The sequence below is a fragment of the Chiloscyllium plagiosum genome, unplaced genomic scaffold (genome assembly GCF_037043375.1).
Source record: "Chiloscyllium plagiosum isolate Xiang-an unplaced genomic scaffold, Cpla_swu_hap1 HiC_scaffold_2, whole genome shotgun sequence".
Lineage (NCBI taxonomy): Eukaryota > Metazoa > Chordata > Chondrichthyes > Orectolobiformes > Hemiscylliidae > Chiloscyllium > Chiloscyllium plagiosum.
In genome coordinates, this window is record NW_028270140.1 from 115757627 (window position 1) to 115776013 (window position 18387).

At 40.0% G+C, this 18387-nt stretch overlaps 1 protein-coding gene across 6 annotated transcripts in view; it reads right to left on the bottom strand.

Annotated features, from left to right (window-relative positions):
• The window catches only part of LOC122558981 (zinc finger FYVE domain-containing protein 16-like), a 68901-nt gene that overhangs the window by 36052 nt on the left and 14462 nt on the right, over positions 1–18387 (bottom strand). For 5 of the 6 annotated variants that reach the window (XM_043708030.2, XM_043708022.2, XM_043708014.2 and 2 more), the window contains one exon: positions 10256–10438. The exons of the other annotated variant lie outside the window; for it this stretch is intronic. In XM_043708030.2, the coding sequence (XP_043563965.2) occupies positions 10256–10438 (183 nt within the window). The remainder of the gene's footprint in view (positions 1–10255; positions 10439–18387) is intronic. 6 annotated transcript variants of the gene reach the window in all.

Genomic DNA, 18387 nt, shown 5'->3' on the forward strand with positions numbered 1-18387 from the left:
AGGGAAGTGATTGCTGGGCTCCTTGCTGAGATACTTGTAGTATTGATAGTCACAGGTGAGGTGCCAAAAGGTTGGCGATTGGCTAATGTGGTTCCACAATTTAAGAAAGTTGGTAAGCACAAGCCAAGGAACTATAGACCAGTGAGCCTGACAATAGGTGGTGGGCAAGTTGTTGAAAGGAATCCTGAGGGACAGGATGTACATGTATTTGGAAAGGCAAGGACTGATTAGGGATAGTCAACATAGCTTTGTGCGTGGGAAATCATGTCCATGGATATCAAACCTACAGCTCAGCGAGCAAACCTACACCCTATACTTCAGATTACAACTAGATCTTGATCAGATGGGCCAATGGGCTGAGAAGTGGCAGATGGAGTTCAATTTAGATAAATACGAGGTGCTGCATTTTTGGTTACACTTAATGGTAAGGTCCTAGGGAGTGTTGCTGAATAAAGAGACCTTGGAGTGCAGGTTCGTAGCTCCTTGAAAGTGGAGTCGCAGGTGGATAAGATAGTGAAGAAAGCGTTTGGTATGCTTTCCTTTATTGGTCAGAGTATTGAGTACAGGAGTTGGGAGGTCATGTTGCAGCTGTACAGGACATTGGTTGGGCCACTGTTGGAATACTGCATGCAATTCGGGTCTCCTTCCTATCGGAAGGATGTTGTGAAACTTGAAATTTACAACACGTTTTACAAGATTTACAAGGATGTTGCCAGGGTTGGAGGATTTGAGCTATAGGGAGTGGTTGAATAGGCTTGGACTGTTTTCCCTGGAACATCAGAGGCTGAGGGGTGATGTTATAGAGGTTTATAAAATCATGTGGGATATGGATAGGATAAATAGACAAAGTTTTTTCCCTGGGGTGGGGGAGTCCAGAACTAGAGGGCACAGATTTAGGGGGAGAGGGAAAAGATATTAAAGAGAACTAAGGGGCAACCTTTTCATGCAGAGGGTGGTAAGTGTATGGAATGAGCTGCAAGAGTAAGTGATGGAGGCTAGTATAATTGCAACATTTAAAAGGCATCTGGATGGGTATGTGAATAGGAAGGGTTTGGAGGGATCTGTGCCGGGTGCTGGCAGGCGGGACTAGATTGGGTTGGGCTATCTGGTTGGTATGCACAAGTCGGACTAAAGGGTCTGTTTCCGTGCTGTATATTTCTATGACTCTGACAAGCTTACACAAATTTCCTAAATAGCCTACTGGTTGAAAACCTATATACTTGTTAGTACTGCAGCAAATATGTAGTATTAAGCATGACAGACATTTGATTCCCAGTCTGCACTATTTTGCTCAGTCGCTGTGAAGAGAATATCAGACTCAAAATGTGAACTTTGGTTTTCTCTCCACAGATGCTGAGTTTCTCCAGCATTTTCTATTTTTATTCCAGCATTCATAATATTTTGCTTTGTTTTAGTTGGGGTTCAAAGATTTTCCTTTTCTCCTTAGTCAAAAACTAAGTTAGGACTCAAAATCCTTACAGCATGGAAGCAGGCTATTCACCCATTCTGTCCACACTGACTCTCCAAAGAGCATCCCACCCAGGCCCACCCCTCTACCCTATCCCCATAACCTTGTGTTTCCCAAAGCTAACCCACCTGACCTACACATTCACAGATACTATGGGGCAACTTAGCATGGCCAATCCACCTAACCTGCACATCTTTGGACTGTGGGAGGGAACAGGAGCACCCAGAGGAAACCCATGCAGATACTGGGAGATTGTGCAAACTCAACTGACTCAAAGACAACAAAAGTGTGGAAGTGATGCTTCAATTTTACATTCAGTTATGCTCTCAAACTGAGAACAGTCACAATGGCCTAGGAAGAGACCGGCCAGAATTAAACTATGGTCAAAAGAGCTAAATTAAAGGACAGTAGTATAAAAATTATCTGTATTTGCATCAAATGAAAAGTCATGGGAAGGAGCTCCTGTGGGCAATGGTTCTGTCTCTACCACTGGGCCAGAATACCAAGTTCAAATCCCACCTACTCCAGAGGTGCATCAAAACATGTCTGAACAGGATGATTTAAAAATGCAAGTTTGTGCTGGTGTAGTCATCAAATAATAAAATTGATAGGGGAGAGACTGTGTTTTCATTTAATTTAGCTTAAAATATATCTAAATATGGTTAAAATAAATCAGTGCAATTGAAAACTAATGAACTAATCAGATAAATAAGGTTAAATTGACATTGGCAGGTGGGAGCTTGTGGAGAGTATGATCCTAGACAGCTATAAATGCAATAATTTTCTGCAACTTATGTCATATCTGCTAGTGTTGTTGAGCTGGAATCTCAGCTGTCAATATATTGGGGCATTAGGGCGTGGGACAGTTACCTGAACATTTGCAGGAGGCAGTCTATCACATACATAGGAGGAAGCAGAAAATATTCTTTCAATTAAGTTGCAGCAAAATTCAGAAACTGATAAAAAGTTGTCCATTTTTAAAAACAAAAAACCTTATCTCGACACTTCACACATGATTACTTTTAAACACAGTGATTGCTTACAAGCAGAAAAGTTAACTCTGTTAGTTCAGTGCAGTACTGAGGGACAACTGCACTGTTTGAAGGTGCTGACATTTATATGAACTAAGGTTCTATGTGCCCTATTACACAGCCATTAAAGATGACATAACAATCCTTCCAAGGAGAGCAAGGGAAGTTACCTTTTCGTGTTGTGGCCAATGTTTCTCCTTCAATCAATATTACAAAACAGAGTCATGTTGTTCGTCTGCACACAAATTGTCAGCTGCATTTCCAGGGTTAAAACACTCAACTTTCAAGTGCTTTGGGAGGTCCTGAAGTCATGGAGACTTGAAATACAATGCATTATCTATGCAGTACAAATTAATAATGCTCATGGACACAAGTGCAGCAGCCAATTTATTCACAACAAGATTGCACAATTAAATGATTTTTTTTGGTGATGGAGGAAAGAACATTGGTCACGATATCAGACAATTTACCTCCACTAGAACAAACAGTGCACCAAGATTTTGAATGTTCACTTCAAAAGGCAGTTCATTCAATAGTCATTGGTTTAATGTTTCATCTAGATGACCACACCTGACAATGCAATAGCTCCTCAGCAATTCATTGTCAATTTAGATCACCCACTCAAGTTTATTTGAACTCTGGCCTCATTTGTCACTGACAAGTATTTCAATACAACCAAATAATACCTGTTTTGGAAGGAGATACAATGCCAGTCGACAAAATCAAAAATACCTGAACACAACTCTGGAAAGATAGGTTAAGAAAAATCATAGATTGATCAAATTCATAATGTTGACTAGACTCTGCCAAAGTCTATCATTTTATTCACAGGAAAGTATTTACACCTGCACCTTCTCAAGGGCAACTAGATGAGAAATAAACACTTGTCCAGCCAGTAATATTTACATCTCATAAATTAGTTTTCAAAAAAACCCTCCATGCTCAACATTAGTCTGTTCCAAAATGGCACTCAACACTAAAAGATGAAGAGCGAATTTTAAAAATTAGAGGCTAATATTTTAGATTAAATTTAAATTCTAACGCTGATCAGTATCTAAAGCCCAATGGAGGGGATGTAGTTTTCAGAAAGTATTTGAGTGCACTTTCAAAAAAAATTTGATAACCTATGTTCTAATTTTCACAATATGTTACTGAGTGAACTAGGCATTTTAATTTGCAAGAAATTAAGTCACAAGGTTGAACAAACTCATTCATAAGCTACTAAATACTTGTAGAAGATATTGTAAATTTATAATCTTGCAACTGTGAGAGAACAGACTTATTTGAATTTGACTGTTCTTGTATGATTCAAAGGTTTTATATTAACACTTGTATGACAATGTTTTGCACATTAATTTTTCAAATGCAGTATTAGAATTATTAGCATCTGATTTCTTAGTCCAACTTATGCAACAAAGGATAATTTTGTTTAAAATCCTACATGTGACTTAGAAAACATTTTCATGCCTGTGAAACAACTTCTGTGGACTCTACTGATACTGTCCTGCAGGTTATTAAGGGCAGCAGCACATGCATTCATCTGACCTAGCATATCAATGTAAAATTATAAACTATGTTGCAGCTTGTGGATGAGAAAGGTAACACCTCAAAAATGGTTACATGTAAAGTTTTACAGTTTTTCTCTGCACTGAGCATCGGTGGAGGAGGGAGTGGATATTTGTGGATATGGTGCCAATCAAGTGGATTGCAATGTCTTGAATGGTGTCAGAATTCTTGAATGTTATTGGATCCATATTCATCCAGGCAAGTATTGTATCACACTCTTGACTTGAGCCTTGTAGATGATGGACAGTGTTTGGGTATTCTGGAGGTGAATTACTCTTTACAGTATTTCTACGTGCAGCCGATTTTTCTGGCCACCATACCTGTATTACCAGTCCAATTCAGGGCTAATGCCCGAAACGTCGATTCTCCTGTTCCCTAGATGCTGCCTGACCTGCTGCGCTTCTCCAGCAACACATTTCCATCTGATCTCCAGCATCTGCAGACCTCATTTTCTCTTCAAAGATTTCAACCTACTGCGAATCCTCTTACAAGGATGCCTTCCTTGAAGAAGCTCTCTTTCTCCCTCTACAAAGATTTCAGTGAATCCCTCTCTCACTGCACCCCCCAGGTCATCTCCTCTGCTCAGAAGCTCTTCAGCCACATTCTCAAACAGACTCGCTACCACAGCCACATCCCCTTCCTCAGCACCTGCCTACGGAACCGACTTATCCCGCACGGACTCCGGACTACGTTCCGACCAACAAAACTTGGACCCAACCAGGACAACCAGAACCTACAACAAATCCGAAGCCTCCAGCAACAGACGTCCCTCCGGATCCTCCGTTCCACACTTGCAGCCATGCGCTGCTACCTACATTCCCTGCAACTCGACCTACCCCAACTCAGGACAACACTCTCACAAACATTCCTGAAGAAGGGCTAATGCCCGAAACGTCGATTCTCCTGTTCCCTAGATGCTGCCTGACCTGCTGCGCTTCTCCAGCAACACATTTCCATCTCAATTCAGCATTTGGTCAATGATAACCACTAGAATGTTGATAGTGGAAGAGTCAATGATTGTAATGCAATTGAATATCATGGGGTGATGGTTAAATTCTCTTGTATTGGAATTGGTCATTGCCTGGCAATTATGTGATGCAAATGTTATTTGTTACTTCTCAGCTTAAAGGAGAAAGTGAGGTCTGCAGATGCTGGAGATCAAAGTTGAAACTTTATTGCTGGAACAGCACAGCAGGTCAGGCAGCATCCAGGGAACAGGAGATTCGACGTTTCGGGCACAGGCCCTTCTTAGAAGGGCCTGTGCCCGAAACGTCGAATCTCCTGTTCCCTGGATGCTGCCTGACCTGCTGTGCTGTTCCAGCAATAAAGTTTCAACTTCTCAGCTTAAGCCTGGATATTCTAAACAGGTATATTTTTAAAAACTACCACATTTACTAATCGGCAAATTCTGTCTGGTTTTCACATTTCAACTTCAGTTTTTCAGCAGGCACACAAGTTATAAAAAAGGGGAAGAAGACATGGTATGACAGAAATTCAATTTAACAAAAATAATAATTTACAATCTTCCAATGGATTAATTGATGTCCTTCAGTGATTAAAACCTAGCACTCATATACAGCGTGATCTGTACCTGACTCTAGGGCACACTAGACAAAGGGCCCTCTATTACTCTCTCAGGGTTTCTTGTTGCCCAGAAACTGAACTGGACAGCCACACACATCCTGTAACTAGAGTAGTGGTTCGGAGACCAGGAATAATGCAGTAACTCACCAATATACTGGTCATCAATCCAGCATTCACTAGCCACACAACAGCGTGATGAAATATTCCATACTTGCCTGGATGGTGCAGCTCCAACAACACGCAAGAAGCTGACATCATACAGGTCAAACCAAGCAGCCTGACTGGCACCATACCCACCACCTTGAATATGTATTCCTTCCATGACTGACAGTGACAAAAGTGTGTATCATCTACAAGATGCACTGCAGCAATTCACCAAAGCTCCTTTTATTGCACTTCTCATACCCACAACCTCTACCACCTAGAAGGACGAGGACAGCAGACACATGAGAACACTACTACCTGCAAGATCCCTTCTAAGCCACACACTATCCAGAGTTGGAAATATATTGCCATTCCTTTAATGTCACTGGGTCAAAAGTCCCAAAATTTCCTCTTATAGCCTTACAGGTGTTTCTACACTCCAGGTTCAAAGAGGCACCTTATTCAGAATAATGAAGCAGCATAATGAGGCAATCAATGCTGGCATAGCCAGGATGCCGACGTTCCCTTGAATAAATGAAAAAAAAGTTATTCAATAAATTGGACATTTGCTGATGATGCTCATAGAGAATTCAAAAAACTCAAACAAAGGATCTTAAAACTTAATTAAAAGAAGGATCAATCCTCTGCTCAATTTTTCCTTGCATTTACTGGAATCACAGCGAGGGGGAATATTTTATAGTACTCTGTTAAATTTGAACTTCATTTATGTTTTCATTAATCAACAACAATATGGTATTCAGTTGTGGTTCAACACACCTCTGATCACTCCCTAACAGACCCATTATTCTGGTACAGAACCTTATGCACCAGTTTTATTGTGATTTGGTGATTTACAGCAGAAATATAATCATGCAGCACGATCAACTGAAAGAAATGGTACTACATCCCCTAATGCGTGTGATTCTTGTGAACAAGCAATGTGTACACACTGCTTGCAATTAGTAGCAAATGAAGTACAATGCATCTACTTTATCAGCAGAAACAAATTCAAAAAGCTGCTGTACATTTCTACTAAGAGATAGAATAATCCTCTCAAGTCAATTCAGACACTTGAAACCATAGACACACAGACCTACTGTTTTAAACTTTTATCCATCAATCTGTCCTGCACTCAAATGATCTTCAGATTGCTCGTTTCTCCTTCAACGCTGTCCTTTAAACCCTACCTTTTTTAAATAAGTTTGTAGAATTCAGCCCCAAAACTCAATTGAGCTCAATTGTAAATTGTACTTGATAATAGACCTGTAATGCACTATGACATTTTGCCATATTAAAGTACTACATGAATTTGTTCTTGTTTTTCTTGCTTCACCTGGTATGACAGGCCGTTTACTTCCTCCCTCCACATTGTCCAAGGCCCCAAACATACCTTACAAGTGAAGCAGCACTTTATCTGCACTTCACTCAGTTTAGTCTATTGTATTTGCTGCTCACAATACGGTTTCCTCAGCACTGGGGAAACAAAGTGCAGACCAGGCGATTGCTTTGCAGAATATCTATGTTCTGTCTGCAAAAAAGACCCTGAATTTCCAATTGCCCAGCACTTTAACACACCACCATGATCACTGGCCAACATCTGTCTCAGGCTTGCTGCAGTGCTCCAGCGAAGCCCAGCGCAAGTTGGAAGGACAGCACCTCATTTCCCACTCGGAAACTCTGCAGCCTTCTGGACTTAATATTGAGTTCAATTGTTTAAGGACTTGAGGTACATTCTCCCATGTCCTTACCCAAACCCTCACACACCAAGCCTGGTCATCACATGGGCTGCTATCTCTCACAATCCATTCCCAGCTGCTAACAGTCCCCATCAGCAGCTATTCATTCTCCTAAACTGACTTTTCACTGCTCCTTTTTCTGTCCAACTGTTTTTCTCTCTTTTTGAGCTCTATCGCCTCTTCCAATAGTCTGCGTAATTATCAACCTTTGCCTATCTACCATCTGGAGAAGGGTCACTGGACCGAAAACATTGACTGCTTTCTCTCTACAGATGCAGACGGACCTGCTGAGTCTTATTAAAGAATTTCTGTTTTTGTTTCCAATTTCCAGCATCCACAGTTCTTTCTGTTTTTTTGTTTAAGTAAAAAGTAAACACTGGTTCAACAGAGGCATTTGAGAGATATTTCAGAAGACGCATTACTATGAAACTGAGTGCTCCTTGATCAGATGATAATAATGAAAGCAAAGGTTTTATTGATCAGCATCCCTCACTTTATTGATAGTCAAAAATTTACAAAATACATAAACAGTACCATGTCAAGGTAGGCGACTTAAAAGTGGATTAAAATTGGCTTAGGTTTTTGTGAACAGTGCATTTAGTTCCTCCTTGTGTGCAAGATGGTTAGAATTAAGACAACTCAGTAAAATGCCTGAAATAACTCCACTAGCTTGACTATTTGGCCTCCCGGTCAGTGTTTTAACTTATACTTCTATGCACTTAGTATTAGAGTGCATTACTAAATTTGGCCTGAAGCTATGGGCCACACTGCCTTGTACTCTAAGTAGATCTAAGAGAGTATTTACTCCCTTAAAAGACATTGGGGGAATTTTAGTTTTGGTCTCTTATGAGAAGCAACCCAAATATGACCACAAAAAGTTCCTTCTCTATCTGGCTAATGCAGAGCATAAATACGCTCAAAGTCCTAGATGCATATGCTAATGTGCATTCCTCTCCATTGGGCCATCTATGAGCTAATAGCACCCCGATGCCATACAAGGAGGCATCGTATGTCAATACCAGATCTCACTCGGGATCACAGTGTGCCAACATCTTAGAGGAGGATAGCTAATTCTTCACTTCTCTGAAAGCGATGGCTTGCCTATGTGACCATTTCCAAGGTGCCAGGATGGAGGCCAGGTTATGTATGAACTTTGCACATGAGGAGCTGGGGCACCTTTGATTACCCTCACTTTATCTTTCAATAGGTATACCCAATCTTGTTGGCACTGCAGCCGAAGTGAGTCACTTGGGGTGCCAAGAACACATTTTTCCCTTATAATGTGTATGCCTGCCTGGGAGAAAAGTCTAAGGACTATGTCCTTAGTGCTCCTTATTGGTCTTCCGTTAGTAGCATGTCAACTAGATAAATGGTGACCTGGGTTGGACGTTGTAAAATGTTCTCCATTGTCCGCTGAAAAATTGCCATTTGGGTTATTGTCAACCTATTCAGTCTCATATATTGGTACAAACCCTAATTGTAGCAAGAGGCTTTAAAACAAGGGGCTCCAATAGAAAACCATGACTGAAAACTCACTGAACTTTAGTTGAATGATTTAGATGTGAGCATAGGAGGTATAGTTAGTAACTTTGCAGATGAGCATTCCCATGGTGCATTGGAGGCTGAGGAGTGACCTTATAGAAATCTATGAAATCATGAGGGGAATGGATAGGATAAATAGACAAAGTCTTTTACCTGGGGTAGAGTGTCCAGAACTAGACAGCATAGGTTTAGGGTGAGAGGGGAAAGATATAAAAGAGACCTAAGGGGCAACTTTTTCAAGCAGAGGGTGGTATGTGTATGGAACGAGCTGCCAGAGGAAGTGGTGGAGGCTATTACGATTGCAACTTTGAAAAGGCATCTGGATGGGTATATGAATAGGAAGGGTTTGAGGGATATGGGCCATGTGCTAGCAAACAGGACATGATTAGGTAGGGATATCTGGTCAGCATGAATGAGTTGGACCACAGGGTCTGTTTCCGTGTTGTACATCTCTAAGACTCTTTGACTGCATTTAGATGAAGGTTCCCCTCTTTTTACTGATTGCAACAATTTCTGACTGGTCATAAACTGAACTGTCTCAACTCAAAACCTTATGACCATGAACACAAAGGACACCATAAATTGCCAAATAGGGAATGACTGGTGTATGATATTAGATTAGATTAGATTACTTAGTCTCAATTAGATTACTTACAGTGTGGAAACAGGCCCTTTGGCCCAACAAGTCCACACTGACCCGCCGAAGCGCAACCCAACCAGACCCATTCCCCTACATTTACCCCTTCACCTAACACTACGGGCAATTTATCATGGCCAATTCACCTAACCTGCACATTTTTGGGTTGTGGGAGGAAACCGGATCACCCAGTGGAAACCCACGCAGACATGGGGAGAATATGTATGAATTCATACCAGTAGTCCAGAAATTCTTTTGAGGTCGGGACTAAACTAATGTTGGAAGACCTGTGAATTGTTTACTCTACTTGGTCTGTTCTGGAGTACTTCAAGTTGACAGAGTAATGCAAATTAGAAGAGAAAATGTGTTTCATTCTTAAGCAGTAATAGACTAGTTGAACTCCCAAATAAAAATAAAGTTTTTGCAATTAATATAAAGTACTTTCAATAGCCAAGTGAAATGAAAACCAAACATAAATTTTTCACAATATCTGTTTCTACCAGACAGAAGTGAAATCTAATAAAAACTAAAACAAATCAACAAATACCTGTGCTTGTGTTTCTTGGGTGTTTTAGTACTGAGACTGGTACCATGACAGTGGGGGGAGGGGAGTTGAGGGTGCCAGATGCCTGAGCTTGTTGCAGAGGAGGAACTGTGGAACAATATTCTGATGGGATATTAGGGTTAGGGCTTGGACCAGTTGGACTCATCATAGTCTTAAAAGCTCGAGCTGCAAAAGACCAAATAAAATGTGCTGGTTTATGAACAGTTGACCTGAAACTACCCAACAGCTCCCAAAATCACCACATCATCCATACTAATACATTAAATCAATAACTTAGCTGAGGTTTAATTAACTCAACTAATGTTGAATTCAGAATATATTTAAAATCAAAAAATCATACACATTATTTATGCTCCAATGGTAATTTGACTTGCTTTACTTGTATGGCACCAAAATCTAACTTTGATTTTTAAAAAAAGGAAACACACAGCAAGCAAAACAGAAATAAGCTGATAAAAAGGGTTTAAAAAATGCTGGTTGAAAAAGCTCACTTAACACCTTTCACAGGCTTTAGCATTTTTCATCCAGCACTTTAACACCAAACTATCATAATTAGCTTATAATGTAGTCACACTATTCAAAGTTTACTTTGTACAATTTAATCCTTTTTTTATAGTTCAGAACTTGAGTATTGCAGAAAGGAGATATTTCGTCAAGGCTTTTTATTTTGCACTCATCAGAACATTAAGAATAGCATTGTAAAATAAACACCATTTTATAGTGTATGAGAACAATGTCCTGGTTGGAAAGTGGATTTAGAGTCGTGCACATGGAAACAGACCCTTCTTTCCAACTTTTCCATGACGATCATGTTTCCTAAACTAAACTAGTCTCACTTGCCAACACTTGGCCCATATGCATTGAAACTTTTCAGATTAGATTTGATTGTTTGGCAGATATTTTCTAATGGTAGAGATATTATCAAGGAGAACGCACCAACTCATGGTGACTGACAGCTAACAGTGTCACAATATTGACTTAATTGGTCACGGCATTGCATTAAAAACGAGGCCTATTTTGTTCAGTTGAAACAGTACTGTGTCCAGTCATTACCATACAATAGGAAGGATATTATGAACTTGGAGGGGGGGCTCAGAAAAGATTTACCAGGACGTTGCCAGGACTGGAGGGTTTGAGTTATAAGGAGAGGTGTAATAAGCTGGGACTTTTGCACTGGAGCCTAAGAGGTTGAGGGGTGACGTTATAGAGGTTTATAATGTCATGAGAGGTATAGATCCTTTCCTTAAGGAGAAGAAATTCAAAACTAGCGACATTATTTAAGGTGAGAGGAGAAAGATTTAAAAGGGACCGGAGGGACAACTTTTTCCAAATAGAGGGTGGTTTGCATGTGGAATGAACTGCCAGATGAAATGGTAAATGCAGGTACAGTAACAAATTTGAAAGACACTTCGATAGATAGATGAATAGAAAAGGTTTAGAGGGACATGGCCAAATGCAGGCAAGTGGGACTAGTTTAGTTTGGTAAACCTGTTGGACTAGTTGGACCAAAGGGTCTGTTTCCATGTTGTATGTCTCTATGACTATGTTCTCGACCATCAGCTCTCGCTCAGAAAAGTGTACAGTCTGCTACAGAATACCCTGGAAGAATGAGCTATTCAAACATTAGAACAACAGTCAAAGCTAGCAATTTGCTAGAATGCAGTAGCAACACAGCAATGTTCACTGCTAACAGCTGTTATCAAGTCATAAAGTCTATCACACAAGTGAATACTGTGGCACATGAATTTCAGAAGGGCATTGATGCTAGGTATGTATGCCTTATGTCCCAAAAGGAGACAGATCATATCAGTTTGTCCCTTTGGCTGTTTTTAACAGGCATGATGCTGATCGCACCCAAGCAGCTGCTATTTGCGAAAAAGTGTTCAACACAATTTGATAACATTTGCGAAGTAACCCGAGCGTGCAGTGTCAAGCAGATTATATTGGAAGATATACAGGTCCCTGCTCTTTGTAGGCATAAAAAACAAGTAAATAAATTGCACCTGTTCCAACTTTAAATAGATGGAAGTCATTCCCCAATAGGGTAATGCCTTCAATTATGAGTCAATCTGCCTGGGTGCTATCTAATTGGTGCATTCTCCATGAAAATGACTCTTCCAATTACAGTCCACTTGCCAAACAGCACACACTTCTCGTACAATATAACATGTTGTTCCTCTTTGCAGAGATGTTCTTGTGAATATCGTGATGAGTACAAGACAAAAAGCTTGAATGTGTCTTTTCTCAGGAACACTTCATTGTATTTTGTGACTTATTAGCAATGTATTAATTGTCTAACGAAACATGAACTTGCAAATGATATAAACAGCAGAACAGAATATTTTTTCTCAGCTCAATGATTATAAAATGAAAAGCAAAACCTATATACGTACCAAAAGGGGGAATAAGTATGAGCTCCAATTTTATCCCTAGCCACTTCCTTCCAGAATTCAGGAAATATATATGGTTGAATTTTCTTTTCTGCATTTCCTCAATTTTCTCTCTTCTCATGAAGGTGTGACCTCAGGACACTTCAGTTCCAAGGTGTAAGAAGTGATAAATTGACAGGCTACTCAACTTTGGAAGCATTGCAGTAGTTATCTGCCACTATCCAGCAGCCACATTGCTGGGCTCTGCAAGAGATTACTGACCTTAAAACTATAACCCTTTCCATCTCCTCCTTATACAAATGCTGTTGACCATTGCATTTTGACATTTTCTGTTATCATTCATTTTGCAGGAGGCACCAATTGCGCCAATAACAGAATCATGCATAATTATTTCCTCTGCTTCATGGTAAAACATAATTGGTGCTAATATCATTTCTGTCCTGTTTGAGATTAGCAAGGTAGAAATTGGGACATTCCTGGTTTTAACAAAATACTCATCAGACAATATATTCACCTGGAATCTTCAGTAGAAAGAGCTTATTTTAAGGAAAACCTTATTTTTCCAGGTTTTTGAAAAAGAATTAAAAACCCCAACATACTTTCTCATATATAAGCACAAAAACAATATGAAGTACAATTTCTAGTCATGGAGGGTACAGGAATGAAAAACACCTTTGGTATTCCTTCCTTGCAAATTTGGATGGATTAGAAAAAAAATCATTTTTGCAGAAGGCTATAGAAATTGAATAAAAGCAAAATACTGCAGGTGCCAGAAGTCCGAAATGAACATCAAAAATGCTGGAAAAAACAGGTCTGGCAACATTGGAGAAGAGAGAAACAGTCAATGTTGAATTTGACATGTCTTCAACAGAACAGATTTATATTTTTGTTTCAACATTTACTGATTTCCCACTTTCCTGTGATTGGTACCAGATTTCTAAGTTGAACATCATTTAATCACAAACACTCTTAGGGCAATTGCTTTAATAACATGAATTCAAAATAAAAAGAAAACTCACTTATTTCCATGGAATCCTAGCAAGGCCAGCATTTAATGCCTATTCTTAACTGATAGCCTTTTCGCACCATTTCAGAGGGTAATTAAGAATTGGGTACATTTCTATGCGTCTGGAGCCACTTAGATTACTTATTTAGATGAGATTACTTAGATTACATAGACCAATATTTCCTTCCCTGCATTAGTAAGCCAGAGGAATTTTTTTTTTAGAAAAATTGATGATCTTGAGACTATTACTGATACAGATCAAATTCATTTAAGTTCTACCAGCTGCCATAGTGGAATTTAAACATCGCCACAGAACACCAATCTGGCCTCTGGATTATTCCCTCACCGCCATTTCCCTCAGTTAAAAATGCGATTCTCTCAATATGCTGCATTTCCCATAGAGTCCAGGGATGTTCGGACTAGGTGGATTAGCCATTGGAAATGCAAGGTTACCAGAATAGGGTGGGGAAGTGGTCTTCAGAAGGTCGGTGGGAGTTCGATGGGCCAAATGGCCTGCTTCCACAGAGTAGGGATTCCATGATTCTAGGTTTTCTTTTCAAAATTCACTGGTCCAATTTTCCTTCATTAGCTGATGCAAATCTTCTGTAATAAAATTTTAAATAACTAAAACATGAAAATGGTATCCAAGGAAAAATACCTTGGGTTTCACTACAGAAAGTAATGATGAATTATTTTTAAGTAAACTATTGGCAATAACTACAAAATATATTCCTATAGAACAGGCTGATGCAGTGATTAGACGTTAACCTTTCACCTCTGCAATCTAAGGTTAAATCATTTTCAAAGTGGTGAAATTAAAGTTTGTACCAACACTCTCTAATTTGTTCTGGACTATGCATATTTGCATTAATTTAAAAAGCCACTGTGTTGCCTGAATGACAATCTGCTCTGCTCTTGTGTAACTTAGAGGAAATATTGGTCTCTGCTACGACCTATTGACTTGAGGACCTTACTTGGAAATAGTCTGAACATGGTCAATTAAGCCAGACAGAAAATGACCCCAGCATTAATACCCAGATATTAATTCTGGCCTCAGCATAGTTGGTATGGAAAGCATTACATTTGCACTTGAGATTCATGGGAAGTTTTGAAAGAATTTTGATCTGCAACTTGCTCTGCCATGCAAATCAAGTTGTGCTCAGTATCAGCCTTGCAGAGGTTTTATTTCCCAGCATCAACATTTAGGAGAAAGTAAGGACTGCAGATGCTGGAGATCAGAGTTTTTCAAACCCATTCTCTTGCCGGATGAAACAGGTCATCAACTGTGCTTTCAAGCAGCACTTGGTTAGCAATTACCTGGCCAATGGTATGTACAGTTTAGGTTCCACCGGGGCCACTTAACTTTTGACCTCATTACATTCTTGTAAAACGATAACGAAGTTGAACCGCAGACAGGAGGAGAGACATCAAGGCTGCATTTGACCGAGTGTGGCACCAAGGTGCCAAGAAAGGCTAGATTCAATGGGCATCAGGGGAATTTCCACTGAGTGGAGTCATAAAGGAAGATGGTTGTGGTTTTTGGACATCAACTTAACTTCGGGACATCTATACAGAGACTCCTCAGGGTATCTTCCCAAGTTCAATCATTTTCAGCTGCTTCATTAATGACTTTCCCTCAACCTCAAAGGCCAGAAATGGGGATGCAAGCCAATGATTGCACAATACTCGATATCAAACTGACCCTTCAGATACTGAAGCAGTCCATGTCAAAATGCACATTTATCTAATCACACTTCGATAACATCCAAGTTTGAGGAGGTGATGCCCAAGGAGTACTATCGCAAGCTATTAATACAGAAACTCAACTAGCACTCCAGGATTTTAATATGAATCCTGTCGCAGCAGATGGTGGAATTTGAATCCAATAAAAAAATCTGGAATTAAGAATCGACTAAAGACTGTGAAACACTTGCCGATTGTCAGGAAAAAACCTATCTGCCTCACTAGCGTCGTCCACGGAAGTAAAGTGGCCATTCTCATCTGCTCTGGCCTATATGTAACTCCAGACCCCTAAATGTAGTTGACTGTCAACTCCTTCAATTGGCTTAGCAAGCCACTCAATTCAAGGGGATGGGCAATAACTGCTGGCCAGGCACAGACACCCATGACCCATGAGTGAATTAAAAAAATAATAACATTTGCACCACACAAGTTGGCAATCTCCAACAAGCATGATCTGGATAATTTGGGTGAGTTGGGGCAAATCAATGGCAGATGCAGTATAATTTGGATAAATGCGAGGTTATTCATTTTGGAAGCAAAAGCAAGAAGGCCGATTACTGTATTTATAGTTGAATAGTTGTAAATTGGGATCAGTGTGAGCAGCACGGCATGGGTGTCCTTGTGCACCAGTTGCTCAAAGTAAACATGCAGGTGCAGCAGGCGGTGAAAAAGGCAAATGGTATGTTGGCCTTCATTGCAAGAGGTTTTGTGTACAGAGATGTGTTGTTGCAGTTATACAGGGCCTTGTGAGGCCACAGCTAGTATACGGTGTCCAGTTTTGGTCTCCTTTTCTGAGGAAGGATGCTCTTGCTCCTGAGGGAGTGCAGCAAAGATTTACCAGGCTGATTCTTGGGATGGCAGGACTGGTGTATAAGGAGAGATTGACTAGGTTAGGATCGTTTTCACAGGAGTTCAGATGAATAAGCGGGTATCTCATGGAGACTTATAAAATTCTAACAGGACTAGACAGGATAGATGGGGGGGGGGGGGGTGGGAGAGATGTTCTTGATGATGGGTGCATCCAGAACCTGGGGTCAATGTCAGAGGATCTGGGGTGGACCATTTAAAGTGCACAAGGAGACACTTCTTAACCCAAAGAGTGGTGACCCTGTGGAATTCATTACCATGGGGAGCAGTCGATGCCAAAATATTGAATGTATTCAAGGGGTGGCTAGACATAGTTCTTGGGGCGAATGGGACCAAAGATTGTGGGAAGTAAACAGGGTAAGGCTATTGAGTTGGAAATCAGCCATGTTCGTGATGAATTGCTTCCTCCTATCCTTTATGTTGCTATGTAAGAGATAATATTATCAACTTTTGCATTAAATAGTATTACCATCACTCAATCCCCAGTGTAGAGTTCACCATTTTATCAGAAATGGAACCGGACCCGCCATTTCAATACCATTAGCCGGTCACAGGATCAGCGAGAAACTCACCTCCAGACTCCTCAAAGCCTGTCCACAATCTGCAAGGCACAAGTCACAAGTGTGACAGCGTACACCTCACTTGCCTGGATTAAAGCAACGCCAGCAACACAAGCAGCTTGACATCATCTCTGACAAAGCATGCAGCTTCATTGACACCACAATCAAAAACATTCATTCCTCCACCACTGATGCAAAAATATAACAGTGTACCATGTAAAAAACACACTGCAGACATTCACCAAAGCTCCTTCGAGAGCATCTTTCAAACCCATGACCTCCACAAGACAAAAGGGCAACAGCAGACACTCACTATCTGAACCTACCTCAGCGTGACTGGGTCAACATCCTGGAGTTTCCTACCTAACAGCATTGTGGGTGTTCCGACACCAAATGAGTCAGACGTTTAAGACAGAACACCACTTTCTCAACGCTAATTAGAGGTAGGTAATAAATGGTGGCCCAACTGCAGAAACCCACATCCCATAAATGAAATAAGAAAACATCAAAATCATACACTGCAATTTGTACATTAGAATGTTGGAATTGAGAATAGGAGTGGGGGTGAGTGCAGGGCAAGCACACAAACCGAAGTAGTTGTACTAGCCTATAAACATCAATTTAGTCTCAATTCATTTCAGTCTCTTAGCAATTCACTTCCTGGAAAGCTAGAGACAACTTTAAAATAATGGAAATCAGTTATTTTTTTAAAATTCAGTGTGTAAAATGCCAAGTAATTTATATCAATAGTGACAAAGTCTATGAAGTACAATTCAGAAAGATTTGTTGGAAATAATTTTTCAAATTCTATTCCATTGTTATTTTCAATCACAAGACATTGTGATCATGAGTCAAGTGATCACAGTAAATGAAGTGTTAGGTTCAGAGTTGTTCAGTAATTCCCAAGGCTTACAGAAAAACAAAATACACTTCATAAATAAAATGATGATTAATGACACGGTACAGCCTTACACTAGGCAGTATTATGTAGATGCTGTCCAGTACCGCCAAGCTTGGGAGGAAGTTCCACATGGAATAATATGTATGGATTAAGGAAAATATACCTTTTACACGAGATGGAATAAAAAAATTAGCAGAAAAAATCCTTACATTTAAAACTTAACTATGATAATCATTCAATGCATCAACTACTTGGACAGAGAGAAAGAACCTCAAGAGATGATGCTGAAATAATAAAGTCAAATACCATTACGTCAAGCAGAAGTCATCAATTTCTGCATCAACACAAAGACCCAGATTTTATGGTCAGTAGGGAGGTGAAGGCATTTGCCACAGACCTCAAAAAGTATCCACAAATGTCTTGCTATCTCTGCAACAAACTTCTCTCTTATCCTGATGTTAATTCACATCTGGTGCAAAATCAAAAGTATCTCCAGAAATTCAACAAGAGTGATGCAATTCAGCATGATATGGTCAATCTTACTGAAGTATTGTAACTGTTGACAAAGCAGGAAGTTAAAGCACTAATTATTCACTGCTGCAACTTCTGCATATCTCTTATAATTATACATGCGCTGTCTCCAGATG